We start from the raw sequence: 23,051 nt of genomic DNA on the forward strand, positions 1-23,051 counted from the left end.
TACATGAATACAGTATTTATGTGCAAAAATGGAACAAGTCCGAGCTACTTTTGCATTTTTGTCATTATAGATTATTTGGCTTTCAATAAACAAACACTTCCTTATTCTATTTTGCCATATTTATACCCATTCTAAAATCAGTGATGAAAATAAGAATTAGAATCCAGGTAGTGTTGATGAATCATGAAACCAAAACTACAGTAAAATGTACATCCTTGTAAAATTACCAGTAAGAAAATTCTTAAAGTATAAAATCTACAAATAATTAACAACACAGGCAGAATCTGAATTAAGATGAAACTTTTAGTCTAATATTAATCTAACAATAATAGCCTTTCCAGCAAAAGATAGAGATGTTTCTGCATTCTTATACTGGTCTCCAAATTCCACTGTAAGAAAGCCGACATTTCTCCCTTGGGATTTCATACCTATTCCCTAGACCTTATCAAAATGCTACTAATAACAAGCAGAAAATAATAGTGGAAAAAAACCATGTATTAAATCTGCGTAAGAATGAGGTCATTGTTTATTTTAACAGGTACTGCAGGGAAGGATTTACCATAATCTTAAACCACAGTTTTTTACATGAGAGACACCTCGTTGTAGCTTGAGCCTAACAGTCTTAATCTAAAACAAATTCACCTCAATTTGCACGTACAATAATATATGCATTAACCAATTAACCAATGGGAAAAGGAGACCGATCCAGGCAGTTTCATAGAGAATACCACCAAATAACACTGTAAAATGTTAAGTTTTACGCAATGATACTTACATGCACTCTGAAAATTGTTGCTTGAGCCAAGTCATAAAAATTACGTCACAACACATTTTAATATGAAATAAATTCTACTACTAATTACAGTGTTACTTTCATCCTAGCTCCTATTTTGGCATTAATATTTACATCAGCCAAACATGATCCCCAGTCAAAAACATTATGTCCTTAACAAAAAGCACTTGGCACGTAACAGGCAGTCGGAAAACTTCAACCCTCCCCCCACCCCCAATTTTACTGTAGTCTTAGCTGCAGTAAATATTTAATTCCCTCCCCACCCACCCTTCCCCTTTAAAAAAAAAAAAAAAAAGCACGTTCAATACGAACAAGAAACAAGACAAAAAACCCTTTAGGTATATCCCCACCCCCCACGTCTGCAGCTCTGAAGAAGCTGCTCTATTCGTTTTTGTTTTCCCGCCACTGGGGCAAGCCCTCCTTCCACACTATGAAGACGAAAATTGCCAGCACCACATGAAGCCCGACCACTGCGACAACGGTCGCATAAAAGCCGCTGTCTTCAGGGGACATCAACATCAGACTTTGGAAAAGAAGTAATTTGCAGGAAAAATATAACCCCACAGGAACTTTAACCATAAGCCCTGCAAAAAGGAGAAAAATCTTGAAAGTCATAGCCACAACGCCCTCAGACTTGGGCTCGGCTGCTGCGGCAGTGGCAGCCCGCTGCGCGGTAGGCGGAGGCCTGTGAGAGCGCGGCATCATCAGTCAGTCCGTCCGTCTGTCCGTCCGTCCGTCGATGCCTCGAGGCTCAAACAGCTGCCTGCACCCAACCTCGCGCCTGCAGCGAATGCGGCGAATGCGGCAACTGCGACGCGGCAGTGCCAAGTCACGCCCAGGGGACACGTCTAGCTTCCGGACGCCCACTTCCGGCCTCAGCTGGCGGCCAGTGCGCATGCGCGCTCCATCCTGCGCATCCTACGCCTACCGAGGAGGGCACAGACCCCGGCCCGGCGGGGGAGGGGCGCCAGGGTGGCCACTCCCGCGAGAGTTCACTGGCACCTTCGCCTTCGTCAGGGACAGTGCCTGCGGCTGGAGGGGGGCGCTGGCGGGCCGGGCGAGGGTACCCCGCCGAGCGTCTGGCCCCTAGGCCATCGCATGCCTAAGGGACAGTGGCTGCCGTGTGCCTGGCCACTCCATTACCACGGCTGGACCGGGCAGTGGGGCCTCAGCGCACGGAAGCAAGTCGAAGCAAGTTGGGAACACCACTTGGCTTTGCGGAGAGGCGAGGCGGGCCCTGCAGGTCCGTGGTTTCCTCTCCAGTCTCAGAGCCTCGTTCCCGCTGTCGATAGAGTCGGGGGTTTCCTGCGATAACGGGCGGGAAAGGACAAGAAAGGCAGAGAGGTCGGCCCTGGCCACGCTGGAGTCTGTCTAGGGTAGCCCGGACAGAGCTGCGCTCAGCCTTGCACGGGAAAAGGGCCGGGACAGGCACTGACGTGCTGGACAGTTCCCGGTTTCTAGTTCTCTGTATCCGGCGCCCAATGCCCTAGGCCGGGACCCCGCAGCCAGGCCTACTTCCCTGCTGGGACCGCGCATTTCCAAACTGCTTGCCTGTTTTTCCACCAGATATTTAAACGTAGCTGGGACTGCAGTGAGGTGAGTGAGGTACTGGTCTCTGGTACAGATTTTAAAGGGTGTCATTAATTTTGTCGACAAGACAATTGGTGCGATATTTTTTAAAATCAAAATTAATGCAAAAATATGATAAATATGATGGACAAAGCATCAAACATTTAAGATAGAATACATCCCTGTAGCTGCATAATCGTACCTCACTCACCTGACCCTAATCCCAACCCTGTTCCCAACAAAACTTTATTTACAAATCAACAACCCAATTAAAAAATGGGCAAAGCGTTTGAATACATGTTTTTCCAAGACATAGAAATAGCCAACAAGTACAAAAAAAAAATCCTTAACATCGTTTGTCATTAGGGAAATGCAAATCAAAACCACAATGAGATACCACTTCACACTAAGTAGGATGATTGCAGTTAGAAAAAAAGGAAAATAAGTGTTGGCAAAGATTGGAGATATTGGAACCCTCCAAACTGGAATGTACTGAAATACATTGCTGGTGGAAATGTAAAATGGCGTGGCCACTGTAGAAAATAGTTTGGCAGTTGCTCAAAAGTTAAACAGGATTATCAGATAATCTGGCCATTTCCACCCAAAAGAACTATTAAATAGAGACAGGTGTTCAAACGAAAACCTGTACACAAATGTTCATAGCAGCACTATTTACAATGGTTAAAATGTGGAAATAACCCAAATGCCCATCAACAGAAGAAGGAATGAACACAATGTGGTCTATAATGAAATACTATTCAGCTACAAAAAGGAATGAAGTTCTGACACATGCCACAACAAGGATTAACCTGGAAAACATTATGCTAACTGAAAGCAGCCAGTCACAAAAGGCCACATATTATATTATTCCACTTGAATGAAATGTCTAGAATACGCAAATGCAGAGACGAAGTAGATTAGTGGTTGCTTAGGGATGGGAGTGTGGAGGGTAGGGAAGTGACAGCTAAAAAGTAAGGGGCTTCTCTTTGTGGTGATGAAAATGTCCTAAAATTGACCATGGTGATGGCTGCACAACTCAGACTATACTACAAACCACTGAATTATATACTTTAAATAGGTGAATTATATGGTATATGAATTATATGTCTCAATAAAACTGTTTAAACACACACACATATTCCAGGAGTGGATGGTTGAGGCAGGCAGGCAGTGAGAGCAAGTCCCCAAGTCTGAAAGCCGAGCCTTCCGCTGCCTGGCTCTCCAGAGACCCGCACCCCCACTGCCACTTCCAGGGCCACCTCTTGTCCTCCACCAGGAGCCTCTGTTCTGGGTCAACATCTCCAGCTGAGCTGATGGACTGTACAGAGGTTCTATAGCAAACTCGGCCCAAGAGCAGGTTTCCAAATCTCTCATCAAGAGAAAGGGAAACAGAACACCACTGGGAAAATCTTTAAGCCTTGCAGTAAGTGGAAGAAAAATATTGGTAGCGAATTCAAAGAAATCTCAGCAGTATTATTAGAAAGAATCACACCCACAAGACAAAGACGTGCCTGTACGAAGAGGAGTTGCTAAAGAATTCTCTAATCAAGATGGAAACGCAAGTTACTCTGAAAACTCAAACAGCACATGACACCTGCTGTCCACCGAGAGTAATCCATAATCCACGGGAGAGGAAAATGTAGGAAGAAGGTTCTCTATCTGAAAAAGCATCACCTCTAGAAGAAAATAAACACTTGAAAACCATTCTGAGAGCCAGCCCCTGCTCCACCTCCTGCAGCTCCTCCTATGCCCCAGCCTAAACCCCTAAGCCACCTGGCTCTCCAAAAGGGGCTCACAGTGGAGCCAGCCACAGGGAGATTAAGTGCCTTCCATTAAAAAAATACCAAGACTCCTGGTAGGCAGCCCTCATCCTGCTACGCAAACCAACAAGGAAAACGACCTGAGAAGCCGCTGGCTCCTACATCCACCTCATCCTGTCCCCAACCTTCAAAGGAACAAGTTTCTAGCAAAACATTAACCACGGGGACCACCAACAGCAAGGAAAATCTAGCAAGCAGCCAACACCTCAAACATTGTGAGATGCAATCAGTCTGGCATGGTGAGCTTTAGAGGAGATCTTTCCGGAACAGAGTGGAGAGTCTCAAAATTTAGCAGCCATGCCTTTCTCCAAAGAACAGACCACACACAAATTCCACAAGTCTGTGAACCTTGTGTCCTGTGTTCTACCTCCTCCTCCTGACAATCAACACATCATTCCCTCAGACACTCCTGCTGTCCTGGTTAGTGATGGAGCTCCCCTCCCCATCTCTGCCTTAGACCCAAGTCAGCTTCTCTGGACTGAAGAGGCAACAGACAGAACCACTCTGCATCAGACACTGGTTTACACATCAGAGAAGACAACGTTTTCACAACCAACTATACATCAGGAAAGATAGCACCTCAGCTAACGATTCCTACACTGATGGGAAAATCTTCAGAATCTTTCAGTGTCCCAAAGGATGAAGATCAAAGGGAATCACTGGGCCAATGACTGACGGGTCTATTTTGGATACCAATGACCACAAGGAAGAAGATAAGGATGGCAGTAGAGGCTCTGGCACATAACACAGGTAAAGAATACTCTCACAATCATTCATGGCAACTGACCACCTAAGAAAGAATCAGAGGAAAAAACACTGTGTAGCAACATCTGAGCAAGAGAGTCAGGGAATCCGACAACAAATTGGAAAGTAATTGGGAGACTTAGAGGCCCCCAGTGGAAGCTATCCCAAAACAATAAAGAAGTAGAGGGCTGGGCACGGTGGTTCACACCTGTAATCCCAGCACTCTGGGAGGCCGAAGCGGGCAGATCACAAGGTCAGGAGATCGAGACCATCCTGGCTAACACGGTGAAACCCCGTCTCTACTAAAAATACAAAAAATTAGCCGGGCGTGGCGTCAGGCGCCTGTAGTCCCAGCTACTCTACTTGGGAGGCTGAGGCAGAAGAATGGCATGAACCCAGGAGGCAGAACTTGCAGTGAGCCAAGATCGCGCCACTGCACTCCAGCTGGGGCGACAGAGCGAGACTCTGTCCAAAAAAAAAAGAAGCAGAAACAAGAAACAAACATACAACTAAAAGGCAAACTCAGCAGAAAACTCAGCCTGAGACCCACAGTGGGGCAGCTGCAAGCCCTGGACCAGGTTAGCATCTAAAGACAAAGCAGCAATAAGGATTAAACAAAATGAACTTAAAGGTTCATGGTCCATCATGCCACGTGAGACTATCTGGATCATCTTTAGGGGTAGCCCCATGTGCTGAAAACCTGATAACGCACTGAATGCGTGTGTTTCAGCTTCACTTGTCGTGAAGGAAGAGTGGGCAGCTGCTTTTTGGGGAAGAATTGCTCAGCTGTACAGCCCAAAGGCAGCAATGAGCAACAGGAAGGACTGGCCCTTGCTGTCTAACACGTGTGACTGATGGTAAGTTACATGTGACTGATGATAAGTTACGTGTGACTTGATGGTAAGTTATTCTTCATTGGGAACTTTATTTTTATTATTATTTATTTACTTATTTTCAGACGGAGCCTCACTCTGTCGCCCAGGTTGGAGTGCAGTGGTGTAATCTCGGCTCACTGCAACCTCCGCCTGCCAGGTTCAAGCAATTCACCTGCCTAGGCCTCCCAAGCAGCTGAGACTACAGGCACGTGCCACCATGCCCAGCTAATTTTATTTTTAGTAGAGACGAGGTTTCTCCATGTTGGTCAGGCTGGTCTCAATCTGCCCGCCTCAGCCTCCCAAAGTGCTGGGATTACAGCCATGAGCCACCACATCCGGCCCTAGGAACTTTAATTAAAGAAGGTGAACAGAAGATACTCACTGGCTCCCTGTATAGTGCTGGATTAAAGAAAAATAGGAAATGCATTTACTGGGCACTGGACAGAGGTGGGAGTCAAAAATCAGGAAAAAAGAGAAGCATTTCATCATGTTAATGAAGAAAAGAAAACAAGCACAGTGTCATTTCTGAGGCAGATATTTGGTAGCTGAGAACTTAAAAGATTTGAGACTCTAATCACCCAATGGTGACTTTTTTTTAAGAGACAGGGTCTCACCACATTGTCCAGGCTGGTCTTGAACTGCTGGCCTCAAGTGACTCTCCAACCTCAGCGTCCCCAAGCACTGGGATTACAGGTGTGAGCTACTGTGCCCAGCCAGTGATTTAAAGACCTAATCCTAGAGGACTATTCTTGTTTCACTATAGTTTTTGTTTTTGTTTTTTTGAGACAGGGTCTCACTCTGTCACCCAGACTGGAGTTCAGTGCTGCAGTCATGGCTCACTGCAGCCTCAAATGCCTGGGCTCAAGAGTTCTTCCCACCTCAGCCTCCCGAGTAGCTGGGACTACAGGTGTGCACCACAATACCAGGCTAATTTTAAAATTTTTTTGTAGAGATGAGGTCTCAAACTCCTGGACTCAAATGATCCTCTTGCCTTGGCCTCCCAAAGTGCTGGGGTTATAGGTGCAAGCCTCCACACCATTATTCATTATTTTGATTAATACAATTGCCAGAAATAAGTATGTTTTTATGAATCTTTGCAAGAGGCTTTTAATGACTCTTAAAGCATCCTTACCCAAACTTTGTTGCAAATTTTAAATAGCAAAGCTATATACACTTTACATTTTTTAATACTCTTCACCCCAGGGTACCAATTTTCCATAAAAATTACAGAATTGGAAATCAAATCATCAAGTGCAATGTCAGCCTACAAAATCGTAGCCAGCACTAGAAATAAACCTTTTGGTTTTTCCCAATTTTGATTATCCCTAAGTAGACACAAAAATACTTGACTGAAGAAAGATGATATTGACAATCATGATACTGATACCCTCTTAAAAATCTAAGTGCAGTTAAAACTCAAGGAAAATGCAGGTGTGCTGCTAGCAGTTATTTCTGAATGGGAATTAAAAGTACTCTTTTTTTTTTTTTTTTTTTTGGTGCTACATTAAGTTGGATTGCTGCCACTAAAACAAGTGAAGGACATGAATCAAAATAGCTTTACCAAATGGCTTAAACAAACACAAAAACCTTCTGCTAGGTTGTGTGTGAAGAAAACTTCATCTCTTATTTTTGAAGTCCACATATTATATCCATACATAACAGTATTTACTATCAAAGTGAAAAAAATCCATGGGATTAATGTCATGGGATGTTTCCCTATGAATCCACAGTCAACATTGTTTTTTATTCCTTTTAATATATAAATACTATCTTTAATTGTACTTTCAAGCACATTTTATGCCCCTCTTACTAAAAACACACAAAATGTATGAGATAAAATCGAACTAGAGTGCTTTATTCTTAAAGCTTGGGCTACAATTTCCCAAAATGTTTCTGATTTATAATATTAAAGATCATGATTTTAGATTTCAGCCTAAAGGCAAGCATTCAATCTAGTGGATAAATTTAGATCCCGCTATTCACTGATATTTTGAAGAACCACTTGAAACTAGTTTTTGTTAAAAAGAAAAAAAAAGAATATTAGTTGGCCTATTTATTTTATAAAAGGCCAGGACCACTTTATAACCAATAAAAATACCCAGCCTCACTGTACCTCTTGTTGCACTCACTTATGTGCATTAATACAATAAACCTAGATTCTAGGGCAGGGAGTGGGGAACCCACAGCCAGCTGCAGGCTGTAGTTTGGCAATTTGAATTTTTTTTAATCAAATACTGCACTAAAATATTTTTCTTCATTACCAAGTTTTTAGAACCCCCTTAATTTTGCACCCAAGGCAAGTGCCTCGGTCAGCTTACCTCACTACCAGCTCATACAGGAGATAGCCACGCACCATGCATCCATGCCCACAGCTTAAGGGACAACAGCCAGTGTTAATCATGACAACTTCCCAACATCGGTTAAGCAAGCTGGTCACCTGGACACCACTCCAACTCACCTAGGGTCACAGTCAATGAGGGCCCAGCCCCCATGGAACTTCTCATCATCAGGCAGTAGTAACTTCATGTAACTTTGTAAGAGCTGGCTAATTAGTTCCTGGTGGCTTCTCTGATTTTCCTTATGCAAAGCTTCATGTTCTTTCTCCTTGGTAAATATGGAATAAAGATCTTCTGTCACTGGAATGCCTTGCATCAAATCTAGGGTGGAATTGTTAATATCTGTCAGCATTTTAGTTTACTAACATATTTTTAAAAAACAAAAGAGAGTATAAGACCTAAAACTGTAAAGCTCTTGGAAGAAAACACGAGCATTTATAAATCTTTGTAACCTTGGATTAGACATGATTTTTAAGATACGACACTAAAATCATAAGCAACAACAGAAAAAAAAAGACAAATTGGACATCATAAAAATTAAAAACTGTGTTTCAAAGGGCACCATCACGAAAGTGAAAAGATAACCCCTAGAACAGGAGAAAATATTTACAATTCATCTATCTGGTAAGGGACTTGTATCTAGAATAAAGAACCCCTATAAATCAATAATAAAAAGATAAGCCAATTGTAAAATGAGCAAAGATCTGAACAGACAAGCTAACTTCCTCCTGTTGGGGCATGTGGCGCAGCCTTAATAAATCATCATAATCCCATTTCCTATGGAGTTATTCCTCCCTATCTCATTGGCTCATGGGACAATGACACTCAAGGAGGCTTCAGCGAAAGAAGATCTGCCAACCACTGGCCCTACACAGGAAAGTGACAAGCACAGATTGCTACTGGCTTCTATCTCGCAACTTTGAAGATCTCTCAACCAGCTTTAGGATCCGGATGCAGCTGATGCTATGGATGGCTGAACTGAGAGGAGGACAGAACTGGGGCCCTCAATGATATAACTGAGTAGCTAGGTCAACCAATGGAAGCAAGATACCTTTTTTTTTCCTTGAATATCAACTGCTAAAATCCAATTCTGCAGTCACAGCATGTACCCTCCATGTCTGGCAAATGAATCAAACTTCTTTACATCAGACTTTTCAAATTCCTAAGTGGCCCGTATCTAGGCCCTACTAGACTGATGTGTGCACTAAATAATCAGGTGAAGAAATAAGATTTCAGAAAGACTCTCAGGGACCACAGGTCAGCTATGTTACATTTGGTTCTAATCCAGAACACTCTGCATTTATTTTAATCCTATACAGTAACATCCTCATGAATATTAAATTTTTAAAATGTCAATGCATAAATTCTACCAGGCAATCTATCCTTCCATTTCCTCTTCCAAAAAAAATGATGAGTTGGTTAGGGTAATCTCTAAATCTGGTACCCTAATATTCTGTTAAACCATGCTTATGGAAAAGGCTGGTATATTTGTCCACAGCAAGAATATAGAACAAATAGCATACAAGAAAAATAATCTGGTTACATTGCTCAGCCTTGAGTAATGAGAAAACAAACGGAATATGAAGTTTTTAATTCTTGAGGTTTTAGGGCACCTTATTCCACACTCCAGAAGCTTCAAACCCTGCTTTCTATTACCTGAGTAATAAACTGACAAATATGCATGGAAAATAGATGGTTTCTTTTGTTGCTGCAGCCAAAAATATTTGTCAAATTCTTTTTTTTTTTTTTTTTTTTTTTTTGAGACGGAGTCTTTCTCTGTCCCCAAGGCTGGAGTGCAGTGGCGCAATCTCAGCTCACCGCAACCTCCACCTCCTGGGTTCACACCATTCTCCTGCCTCAGCCTCCCGAGTAGCTGGAACTACAGGCGCCTGCCAACACGCCCGGCTAATTTTTTGTATTTTTAGTAGAGACGGGGTTTCACTGTGTTAGCCAGGATGGTCTCGATCTCCTGACCTCGTGATCCGCCCGCCTCGGCCTCCCAAAGTGCTGGGATTACAGGCTTGAGCCACCGCGCCCGGCTTACTCAGAACCTGTATTTTTTTTTTTTTTTTTTTTTTTTTTTTTTTTTTTTTTTTTTTTGAGATGGAGACTTGCTCTGTCGCCCAGGCTGGAGTGCAGTGGCACGATCTCGGCTCACTGCAAGCTCCGCCTCCTGGGTTCACGCCATTCTCCTGCCTCAGCCTCCCAAGTAGCTGGGACTACAGGCGCCCACCACCACGCCCAGCTAATTTTTTGTATTTTTAGTAGAGACGGGGTTTCACTGTGTTAGCCAGGATGGTCTCGATCTCCTGACCTCGTGATCCACCCGCCTCAGCCTCCCAAAGTGCTGGGATTACAGGCGTGAGCCACCGCACCCGGCCGATATTTGTCAAATTCTAATCTTGTAAAAATTTGAATTTGATGTATTGGGTAAGATGCTCAACACAGAAACACAAGTATATTACAGAACATGAATTATGTTAATGAAGCTGGTTTCCGTAAAATATTAGCCACAGAAGACATAAATTTTGAGGAAAGAAAAGCTTTTCTGCTTCTTACCTATAACAGCTTGCCTATAAGCATCCTTAAATCGGTTGAGGTAATATCTGTTTGCTGAGTTCACTCCATCTTTCATAACTCCTGCTAACTTCCTTTCTCCTGTCCTTGTAAAGTCACCCTGTCAAACAAAAACTCATTTTGACATCTTATTTAAACACAAGAATGCCCCCAAAATAAATTGTGGGCTTTCAGGTCAAGTCTGGAATTCTACAGGCTTTTATAATTTCCAAGGTCTGACTTTTATAATTTTCAAATAGTACAGTTAAATTAAAATATCTACTAGTATTCTACCCTGATCTAAGCTTGTCAAATGCCATTTGTGGCATCAAGTCTTCACAGTTAGATGGTGCTTTAGGGTAAAGCCATTCTTGGCAATTTGTAGAATTTCTAGAATTTACAGGTCAAAACAAATTATATGACAAACACCAAAACAATAAAAATTATTTACATCTCAAACTGGTGTAATATTCAAAAACCAAGTTTCTGATGTGGGAAAATGTGGACAGTTCCCTGGAGTTTATCACAATGGGCTTTTAGCCTGGGTGTGTAGATGAGTAGCTCTACACAGGGAGGAAAAGCAGGGGTTTCCTTACCTTGCTGCACATCACCAGCACCTGTAGAACAACCCAGTGGCAACTTAAACTGTTTTGTTTCCCTTGTGCTTTTCACAACAAAGATGTCAGAGCAAGCCCCTAGAGAAGTGGTGACTTAAACTTAAGGCAAGGAAGGTGTAGTCTCTTTTTCCCCATCCCAACCCCTCTATTTATCTCCAAGGCAATCTCAGAAATCTCAGTCCAAAAACCGACAATTTAGGAAGAACATGCCAGTCACAGGCAATATTAGTAGAGCAACAAGTCTCTGTTACAGAAAAAAGGTATGAATACTCATCCCAAAGAAGTTTAAAATCAAGGGGAAAAAAAGAGAAGTATTTCTCTTTAATCACTAACTTGTACCAGGCTTTTTTTTTTTTTTTTGAGACAGAGTCTTGCTCTGTTGCCCAGGCTGGAGTGCAATGGCACAATCTCAGCTCACTGCCACCTTTGCCTCCTGGGTTCAAGTGATTCTCACACCTCAGCCATCTGAGTAGCTGGGGTTACAGGCGCACACCACCATGCCCAGCTAATTTTTATATTTTTGTAGAGACAGGGTTTCACCTTGTTGGCCAGGCTGGTCTTGAACTCCTGACCTCAGGTGATCCACCTGCCTCAGCCTCCTAAAGTGCTGGGATTACAGGGGTGAGCCACTGTACCTGGTCTTTACCAGGACTTCCAAAGTTTACTTTCTGTAATTAATAAAAAGCTTTTGATATTTATCACTCAACACAAAAGAAGGACTGATGCCTATTAAGTCCTTGATGGTACAATCTGTGTAAGAAGTACCTTGAGATGAACTAGAACCTTGAAGAATGATTAACATAAACCTAATTTAAACAAATTCTAACACTTCCTACTGCCACAGAGGACAACGCCCTCAGACTGAGTAATTTATTTACTAGAGAATATATTTTATATTTAACTTAATATTCTGTGAGGACTAGCTCTATAGGATCTTCAAAGGACTTTACTTTTAACAATAACTAAAACATTTCTTCCACATTTACATGTGTCAGAGAACATTCTAAGCCCTTATACGCATTGACTCATATGATCCCATAACAGTCTTTTGAAATAGATCTAGTATAATTCTTGTGTGACAAATGAGAGTGGTTAAGTGACTTGCCCAAGGTCACAGCTAGTTAAGAGGCAGGGTTGGGATTCAAACTCAAAGACGAAGTATGACACTGGTGGCCAAAACTTGCCAACAGACATGCTCTGTTTTGTCAGTTTTGAAAACCAACCATTTCATATAAAATTCTGGATTTCCAGAATCCCTTGAAAAACTGGAGGGTCTGGCAACATATGCCCCTCCAAAGAGAGCACACACTCCTCCTCAGGTCCACACAGCCCCCTCTCCCTCTGATGTAATGTGTGGCCTGCTTGAGTCACATTACCTGGCCCTGCCTTAGCCAACCATTTCAGAAAAGAATCAACTACACACATCCCCAATCTGGAGCCCACATACATTTCTGTGGTTTTAAACCATAGTCTAATCTGTGTCCTACATAATGACCCACAGATGCTTCCTGCAAGTATTTACCTTCAGAGCAGCTGTCCCAGCATACTGTCTGCTAATGGAGTCACCATTATTGGCCCACATTATCTGGTAGATGCGATTACATTTCACAGGTAATGGCTGTTCCGGGGGCATCACACCTAATTTTTTCAGCTAAAATGAACACATTGGTGGATTAACTGTATATGGGCCAGGAAACCATAGCAAAAAATGTGTACTGCAGAAAAAGGAAACATATTCATATACAATTAAGGACCTTTAAATAAAAGAAATGGTCTTTTCAGACTCATTTTTAATAAAGTAGTGCTTGAAAGATGGCTTTATAAATTGCTACAAGTTGAATAAATATAATGAAATATTTATACTGTTTTGGTACAATTTTTAATGTGCAGGATCATACTATTATATTTTGTCTTTGTTTTAAATTTGCCTATGAAGTGAAACTGAATATCAAAAAAGCACACAGAAACAATACTAATAGTGGCACAATAGTTAAATGCCTAGTAAGTGTTAACTCTGTGCCAAGGCTAAGGTTCTAAGAGCTTTTTTAAACAGTTTTTTCACATTCACTAGTCCTAACAACACTATGTAATCAATACTGTTATCACCTACATTTTACGAATTATGAGACTGAGGTTTGGAAAGGTTAAGTTCTTTGTATGGAGTCAAAACCTTGTATGTGGTAGAGCCAGGGCGTAAACTCAAACCTGGCTGCTTAAACACTGTACATAAGATAAACAGATTCATGTCCTCAAAGTACAGTCACAAGGTTATTTGATGTATTTTATTATTTTTATTTTTATTTTGAAGAGTCTTACTCTATCTCCCAAGCTAGAGTGCAGTGGCACGATCTGGGCCCACTACAACCTCCGCCTCCTAGGTTCAAGTGATTTTCATGCCTCAGCCTCCCGAGTAGCGGGGATTACAGATGACTGCCACCACGCCCAGCTAGTAGGGACAGGGTTTTAGTAGACAGGGGGTTTTGCCATTTTGGCCAGGCTGGTCTCAAATTCCTGACCTCAGGTGATCGACCCACCTCAGCCTCCCAAAGTGCTCAGATTATGGGCATGAGCCACTGCGCCCAGCCTACACACCACACTTCTGCTTGGCCTGCTGGATCTGCCAATAGGAGGCACTCAAGGAAGCACATGAGACAGGAGGAAGAAAAAGACACAGGCTCCTTCCCCTGTGTTCCTCCTGTCAGCAGCTCCCTCCCCAACAGCCTGGGCAACAGAGCAAGACTGCATCTCAAAAAAAAAAAAAAAAAAATGCAGTATCAAGACTCCCAGCCCCAAACACAGAAGGGTGGGCTTGGAGGTGAGAGGGAAAAGGTAAATGACCACACAATGCCACCCAATGGACTTTAAAATGTTGGCCGTCACATTTTTGAAATGAGTGATTAAGAAAATCTCACCTTATTTAACTGATTTTTCAGCGCAGGTTGTGCTTTCCAGGTTTTAATGCAACAAGGGTGTTTGTATGTTGTAAATGTTCTATAGAACATTTGACATTTGAAAAATATTTAGCTATTTGCTTACTCATGGAAAAAAAAGCATTTCAAAATGAATATTTGCAATCCAACAGAATCCAAATTACCTGCTGTTCCATGACCACTCTCGCAATGGCAGCTTGGACCACGTTGGTGCGATCCAGGCAGTCCATACAATTAACACGAAAAATCCCTTCCTGCTTACATATTACCCCAGCTTCATCAACCCTTTTTAAAAATAATACAGAATTATTTTACAATATAAAATAATAGGGTTTTCAAAAGACAATTCTTTAAAATATATCAATAAAACAGCAGTACTGGCTGTAATTTGCTTGGTGTATCTTTATATGCTATGCATTATTGAGTCATTTATAGACATCATTGTTAATTTACACAATAACATAGCAAGGAAGATATTATCCTCATCTTAAGGAAAAAAAAAAACTGGGGTGCAGAGAGACTTGCCCCAAGTCCTGTAACTACTAGGCAGAGCTGACATCATCCCAAGTTATGTTTTCCTACATGTAAAAAAACAGAAGGCACTTTAAAACACCGTTGTTCCTTTAAAGTAGAAATGCATCTAAACTCTCCAAAACAGACGAAGTTATTTTACCACCCAGTGAGGAGACACGCAGCATGGCTTGCTCATCTAATTTCTCTGGCCACCCGTGTAGTCTTAACATCTAATCAAATGTTCTCTTTTGTCCTTTAAGCCAATTTAAACCTCCTGTACTCAGAATCATTTTCCGTCTCTGATAATTTTGAAATGCCTGAAAACTGAGACAAAGTACCTCTAAGCCTTCCTTCTTGTGTTAGGAACAGTGAGAAAGAAGAGAAAAGAGAAAATGTGGACCATGGGGCATAAGAAAGAATAAATTCATGTCCTTAAAGAACAGTCAGAGCGTTTCACTTCGTTTGGCCTGACCATTTCACACCTTCTCCCTGTTCAAAGCTACCACCACCTGCCTAAGGGTCAACAACATTCTCTTGAAAAGAACAGGAACTGGGAAGCAAAACGAACAACAAAAAAATGCTGTCTCTGCATGCTGCTATCAGTTTAATGCTCAGTGGTACTATTTTACAGATCCCAGAGTTTGTAAAAAGGAGTTCTTGTAAAATACTTACCAACACCACTTCATATCAAGAATAATGTCATAAATGGCATCTGTTAGTGTCTGAACATTCTCAAACTTCATTCCTCGGCTAAAATCCATGCCAAAAGAAAGAAAAAATCTTTAATTTAATCATAGACTTTTTTAAAACTTAAGATATGCTATTTAATGTAGCTTCGAAAAATTAAAAAAATTGTTGCTGTACGTATATGAGGTTAATACTAGTATATATTATATAGGCAATTAGGTAAATGTTTATAGCTAATCTGCATTGTGAAATAAAGCATACTTAAAAACACATTAAAACATACTACAGACATGAGAAGCTTCTTTCCCCACCAAATTTCCAATACTTAGGTAAATTAACCTAAGTTAGAGCCAGGATTAAGGCAAAAGAACCTTGCTGTCAGAATACACACGTTAAAGGCACCATCAAAATGATTCACTGGGCCAGGCACATTGGCTCACGCCTGTAATCCCAGCACTTTGGGAGGCCAAGGTGGGCGGACGACTTGAGGTCAGGAGTTTGAGACCAGCCTGGCCAACATGGTGAAACCCCATCTCTATCAAAAAATACAAAAGTTAGCCGGGCATGGTGGAGCGTGCCTGTAGTCCCAGCTACTCGGGAGGCTGAGGCAGGAGAATCCCTTGAACCCAGGAAGTGGAGGTTGCAGTGAGCCCAGATCACGCCACTGCACTCCACTTCAGCCTGGGTGACAGAGTGAGACCTGTCTTTAAAAAAAAAAAAAAAAAAAAGATGCCCTGATTGTTGTTGTTTTCCTCCAGTGAAGTTTACCCATCGAGAAAGAAGTATCACCACCAGACACAAAGAGGAGCCAACAAGATACCTTTAAGGAAATTCTATTACTTCTGCTAGGCTCAGACCCAAGCAGAAAAGCAATGCCATCAGTTCTTTAGCTGGTGTGATCAAAGCAAAAAGGGAACTCTACATCTCCAAGATCTTTTGGAACAGAATGACTGTAAATATTTTGGAAAGAACTCAAAATTTTAGCCAAAATAATGCCCACATGAAAATTAAAACAAAGTAAATGAATGATATCCTTTTTCTTTCCAACAATGAGGAAAAGAAATTTTTATTCCCAGCAAAGAAAAGAAACTAAGGTCCCTGTGGCAGCATCTACCAAAAACACTGCAATTGATCAACACTATTCTCAGAAAGCCATCTTACCAGTGCTCATGGAAGTCAAACGAAACGTAAGTGAGGTGTGAGTTGTTGAAAAGCAACACTTGCTTCAGGTAAGCATCGCCAATAATCTTCTCTCTTCCTGCCTGGTCTACCAAGTTAATAATAACCTATAAGAGCAAAGAAACAGAAAAAATTTAGTTAGATGTTAGAATCACAATGTGGTTTAAAATTTAATTAGATGTTGGAATCACAATGTGGTTTTTAATAATTTGGAATTATGTGTTAGAAATACTTTATAGCCATATTTAGAAATTAATCCACTCAAACATCAATTTTTTTTCCTATAAAATTTTCATTTGTTATATATAAGTTTATGAGAATTGACATCAATGACATTAACAGCTTTTCTAATATTTGCAATAACCAATTAGAATGAAATAATGAAAACAAGGTCCTTTGTAACAGCAAATATTTTAGATATCTAGATTTAAAAAGAAATATAGAAAGCCTAAATACTGAACATGATAAAATGCTGCTGAAGTACATAAGGCATATGATAGAAAACCTGAATAAACAGAAACACATACCATGTTACTAGGCCGCAAGATTCAATACTGTAAAGATTTCAAGTCTCCCCCAATTAATCTATACACTCAACCATCCCAATCAAAATTCAATCAGGATCTGTTAATGAACTTAACAACTCAAAAGTTCATCTGGAAGAGTAAATATGTGGAAAAAATTTGGAAACTAATAATAAAAAAGGGACTCGCCCCATTGGAGAGCAAAACATACTCTAAATCTGTAGCAATTAAAACTGTCACACTAGTGCAGAAATAGATAAGTGACTCAACAGAACAGGAATGGTGGCCCAGAGGCAGACCTATGTAAACACTGAAGAATCTAAGCTATGCTCATGATACCACTGTGGGGCAAATATGGACTAGTCTATAAATGATACTGGGATGTCTATGTGTGGGGTAAGGAGAAACTTACATTAGCTCCCTACATCTCATTAATTATACACAAATAAATTTTAGATGCATTAAGAATCTAAATAGTTTTTCTAGTGATAATAGAGCTAGAAGAAAACTTAGAATAATGCTTCTATAAATGTAGGTTGGAGCATGACCTTCTAAGCATAACTTTAAAAAATTTTAAGCCTGTGTACCAAATGACAGTATAAGCAAAGGCAAGAAAGCAAAGTGCTACCTAGGAGAATATACCTGCAACATAAAAACCAATAATGCATAAAGAGTTCTAAATCCAATACGGAAAAAAATGGTAAAGGATACAGAGAAAATCCACATGAAAAAATATACAAATAGCTAATAAACATGAGACTACAATTTCTGAACCTACACTCAATGAGGAGATGACAACTTTAATACTCAAAGAAATGCAATTTAAAACAGAAAATGAGTTTTCACCTATACCTAGGCAAACGTGAATACTAAACACAGACCGCACTGGTCAATATGTGAGGAAATGGGCACCAGCTCCTACTGTTGCTTTAAAACAAATTTTTAAAAAAACCTGGTGTGATCTTTTCAGAAGCAACAGAGTGGTATCAAATTTAAATATACATACTGTCTGATCCAACAATTTCATTTCCATAAATTTATTCTATAAAACATACAAGTATCCCAAAATATGTAAAATGCTTTCTGTTCCTAGTCCATGGAGTTTTTAAAAAAGAAAGATATTTTCTGGAGAGTTTTTACAATAGCAAAATAACTAGTATATCCTAAAGGTCCACCAATAGAGAAATGGTTAAACAGCAGCCATGAGATCTTAAACGATAGTGTATATGGCATAGTTTTGTTTTGACTCGCGTTTTTTATTGTGTATATGCATGTGTCAAGGTGGGTTTTTTTGCTGCGGATGACAAATTTGAGTCAACTGACTCATACCTCAGAACAAGTGTGGAGGTAGGATGGTTCCAACATGACTTAATAGTGATTCCCAATACCATTAAGGACATAGGTTCTTTCCATCCCTTTACTCTGCCATTCTTCCCATCTTTTTTATTCTGCCAGCATATCGGCTGATCCTGAGGCTGGTTCCTTCACAGTCTTGAGAGAGCTGTAGCAGTTCCACATCAAACCCAGACACAGCAACCACAGGGGAACTATTGGTTCCTGTATCTCTTATTAGAGCAGAAAACCCGTTCCCAGAAGCCTCCCAGGAGACTTCCCCCACATCACGTATCTCATGGGCTAAATCGAACATACACAGGTCCATGCCTGAACCAATCACTGGTGACGGCAATGGGGCCACCATGGCTGAGTCAGACCGACCGTGGGCCCAACGCCCTGGAAAGTAATTACCCAGGAAAAGGTGGATAAATGAACACTGTTGGGATACTGTTCAAAATCAGGAAGTATCTGCTCAATACACACACCTAGAAAATTGATGTGACTGTCAACAGGGAGCAGGGATGAGTGTGGGAAGCAGTTATTTCCTCTGCTTGCACATCTTAGTATTGTTTTGTTTTATAATTGCGTGTTAAATTTAAAATGTGGTTTATTCGTTATTGTATTTTTATTTTTTAATTGTATTTATTTACTTATTTTGGAGACAGCGTCTCACTCCATCACCCAGGCTGGAGTGCAGTGGTACAATCATGGCTCACTGCAGCCTTCACCTGCTGGGCTCAAGTGATTCTCCCACTTCAGCCTTTTGTGTAGCTGGAACTACAGCCATATGCCACCAGGCCTGGCTAATTTTTAAATTTTTTTGTAGAGACAGGCTCTATTCTTTATATCTGCTTATAATTACACATATTGCTAATACATGAATTTATTCACACTGAAAGAAATTCAAATGTAAAATAAGGTCAAATCCTTCCTGACCACAACCCAATCCTATGGCCCTCCCTGGAGGTAACTCCTGTTATCAGCTGGGTGTATCCCCATTCAGCCCACATAAATGCATTTCTGTACAAATAAGCATGTCATATGTGTGTGGACAGAATGGAAGAGAACCAACTGTATGTAAATGACCTAATTTTGTTTTGTGGGATTTTTTAAATGGCTAACATACCATATGCTGTTAAAGTTTTCTCTTCTTACTCCACAAGGTGATTTTAAGATCTTCCCATGTTAGTACACGTGGATCTACCTCATTCTTTTCCATCATTTATATTCAATACTTTAGATGTGCCATGCCTGATTTTCCCACCTATTTTCCTCCTGATGAACAATTAGGTTGTTTCTGTGCTGCAATGAGTGTTCTTGTACATGCCTCCTTGACTGAATATGTTTCTCTCAGATAGATTTAAAAATTTTTTCTATTACAGTTCTAGTTGCTCCATGTCCTCGTCAAAACTTGGTATTCCCTCCACCTTTTTTTTTTTTGAGACAGAGTGTTGCTCTGTCACCCAGGCTGGAGCACAGTGGTATGATCTTGGCTCACTGCAACCTCCGCCTCCTGGGCTCAAGTGATTCTCCCACTTCAGCCTCTTGAGTAGCTGGGACTACAGGTGCATCCCACCATGCCCAGCTAATTTTTGTATTTTTAGTAGAGAAAGGATTTCTCCATGTTACCTAAGCTTCCCAACTTTTTTATGTTAGCCATTCTGGTGTGTTGAGTAATGGCTTTAATTTGCATTTCCCTGACAGTTAATGAAGTGGAGCCCTTTTGCATACATCTACTGACTTTCTGGATATCCTCTTTTGTCCAGCTCTCTTTTGGGTTGTACATCCTTTTGAATAAATTTTTAGGTTTTTTTTTTTTTTGAGACGGAATCTCACTCTGTCATCCAGGAGTATGGTGGCACAATCTTGGCTTACTGCAACCTCTGCCTCCTGGGTTCAAGCAATTCTCCTGCCTCAGCCTCCCGAGAAGCAAGGATTACAGGCACAAGCCACCATGCCCGGTTTTTTTTTTTTTTTTTTTCAGTAGAGACAGGGTTTCACCATGCTGGCCAGGGTGGTCTCAAACTCCTGACCTCGTGATCCGCCCACCTTGGCCTCCCAAGTGCTGGGATTACAGGCATGAGCCACCACGCCCAGCAGGCATTTTTAAATATACTCTAGATATGAGACCTTTGTCATACATACACTGAAAAATCTTAAATATCTTCTACCACTTTGTGAACTGCCTTTCCATTCTCTTGTGTCTTAACAAATATAAGTTTTTATTTTAATAAAGCCAAATGTATCAAGTTTTTTTCACTATAGTGTTTTCTAAAGTCCTGTATAATTTTAATAAAATTTTAATAATATTTACAACAGTATTTTAATATTTATAATTTAGTAAAGTTTTAATAAAAACAAAGTCTAATTTGTCATTTTTTTCATTAGAGTGTTTTTTAAAAATAAAAACTATTTCCTAGATGGGCATTATACCTCTCATTAAACAACTAATAAAATATGTGATACATAATAATACACTGAAAACATGGGAAGACAATAGTTAGTGCTTTTTAAAGTCCTATTTAAGTCACCAGGTCAAAAAGATGTTCTATTTTTTCTTCTAAAAGTTTTATTGCTTAACCTTTCCCATTTAGGTTCATAATCCATCTCAACTGATTTTTGTATAGGGTATATAGGATAGATATCAAAAATTAAAATTACTGGGTTAAGCAGTATGTTTAATTTAATTGATAATACCTTCAAAATGGCTGTACCAACTTATGCTCCTTCAACCAATGTGTGAGAGTTATTTCAAAACCTAAATACTTGCCCCTTTTAACTCTTATCATCAAACCTCATAATTTTTTCAATCTGAGGGTTTGCTATTTCCCTGCTGAGACTTTGTGATTGCCCAAAATTTATATATTAATTTAGGAAGAACTGAAATCTATTTAATATTGAGACTTCCCTTCCAGGAACATAGTATTTTCTCTCCACTTAAGTCAGGTTTTCTGTTGTGTTCTTCAGTAGTTTTTTTCTTTCATATACATGCTTTTTGTATGTTATTTTAGGCTGTTTCTTCCTATTTCATTTTTGTTGCTGAAAAAAAATGCATTTACCTATTCATTACACATTCCACGGCATTACTCATTCATACTGGTCACTGCTAATGGATAACAGCATTACTATTATATATTCATCTTGTATCAAAATCATTGAACTCGTATCTCACCTACCAGTTTTCAGTTGATTTTGGTTTATACACTTGCATTCTTATATGTGAGTGAATATGAAGGTGAGCAGAGAAAAAAAGATATTGAAAAATACATAACAAGTTATCTCCAGGAGGTTGAACTGTAGGTGGTACTGAGACATGACTTTCATTCCTTGGTCTAGATGCTTCTTAGATTGTTATAATTAATTGATAGCAATCTAACCTCTTCATGCTATCCAAACACAGTCTAAAGTAGCTGACCCTGCCGGGCACAGTGGCACGTGCCTATAGTCCCAGCTACTCGGGAGGCTGAGGAGAGAAGACTGCTTGAGCCCAGCAGTTTGAGTCCAGCCTAGGCAATATAGCAAGACAGTGTCTCTTTAAAAAAAAAAAAAAAAAAAAAAAGTAGCTGACTCAATGATTATTCTTAAAGAATATTAAGAAAACTCTTAGCTTAAATGTGTTAAACTTCATGACAAATGCTTTAAAACAAAAAGACAGTTATTTCTAAAGATGAAGGAATATTTTACTACTGTAGATCAAAGCCCACCTGTTTTTTGTAAATGTTCAGTTGTTCTTCGAAATGAGCACAGAAATAGGCAACAGTTTCCTTTTCACCTACAAAGAAGTGATACAAAATCTTTTTTTCCTTCCCATGTTTAAGACATATTAGTGTCTACTCCATCTTTATTCTTACATTTAAATAATTTATTGACAGCCCAAATGAACTAAGATTGTCTAAAACCATCATTTAAAAATGAAATGCTAAGTCAAAGATCTGATTTTTTTTCCAGTTACACTACACTAAAATATATCTGAAAGTGCAAACTATGACATTATGAGATTATTTATATGTCCAGCCTACTTCTCAGAAAAGCTTTCACGTAGTTTATAAGAGAATAAAAACCCCTCTAAAACATTTTAAAAACCAAAGCTTTACTGAATTCTCATAAAGAATACCAACTGGGAGAGAAATATTACTTTAACAATTTTTTTAAAATCAAGCTCATTCAGTAATCTAATTAGATTTAAATGACTTAGCTATTCTAAGACTAAAGTTAAAACACTGGAAGAAACAAAATACTCAAGATTTAAAAAAAAAAAAAAACTTTCACAGAAAAATATTTGAGTAAAGGCATCTTATTGATTTTTGGTAGATTCCATCTTAAGCTATTTCCTGCTTCTACAAATATTGGCTAGATTCGCTCCTTTCCAAAGTTAAACATTCAATAAAGTACTCTTCAAAGCAATAGCAATTTAAAATCTCTGAAGTAAGCTGTTTTGCTCTACTGTTAGAGAAATTTTTTATTGCTAAATAAATGACTTAGTCAACTATTTTTACTCCTATGATTATTACAGTACTATTACATTTTTCAAATACAAGTTATTGTTTTGAATGAAGTATCTGGCAAAGCAAAT

At 39.9% G+C, this 23,051-nt stretch overlaps 1 protein-coding gene across 3 annotated transcripts in view; it reads right to left on the reverse strand.

Moving 5' to 3' along the window:
* The window catches only part of INPP5F (inositol polyphosphate-5-phosphatase F), a 102,231-nt gene that overhangs the window by 8,919 nt on the left and 70,261 nt on the right, over window positions 1-23,051 (reverse strand). Inside the window, exons 9-15 of one of the 3 annotated variants that reach the window (XM_003255031.4) lie at window positions 22,183-22,250; window positions 16,602-16,726; window positions 15,426-15,503; window positions 14,405-14,525; window positions 12,833-12,961; window positions 10,697-10,814; window positions 8,260-8,458 (exon numbers count right to left, since the gene is read on the reverse strand). In XM_003255031.4, the coding sequence (XP_003255079.1) occupies window positions 8,260-8,458; window positions 10,697-10,814; window positions 12,833-12,961; window positions 14,405-14,525; window positions 15,426-15,503; window positions 16,602-16,726; window positions 22,183-22,250 (838 nt within the window). Of the gene's footprint in view, window positions 1-775; window positions 1,675-8,259; window positions 8,459-10,696; window positions 10,815-12,832; window positions 12,962-14,404; window positions 14,526-15,425; window positions 15,504-16,601; window positions 16,727-22,182; window positions 22,251-23,051 lie in introns of those variants that run through there. The other 2 variants (XM_030806291.1, XM_003255032.4) reach the window with 2 other exon arrangements.

The sequence above is a fragment of the Nomascus leucogenys genome, chromosome 3 (genome assembly GCF_006542625.1).
Source record: "Nomascus leucogenys isolate Asia chromosome 3, Asia_NLE_v1, whole genome shotgun sequence".
NCBI classification, from domain to species: domain Eukaryota; kingdom Metazoa; phylum Chordata; class Mammalia; order Primates; family Hylobatidae; genus Nomascus; species Nomascus leucogenys.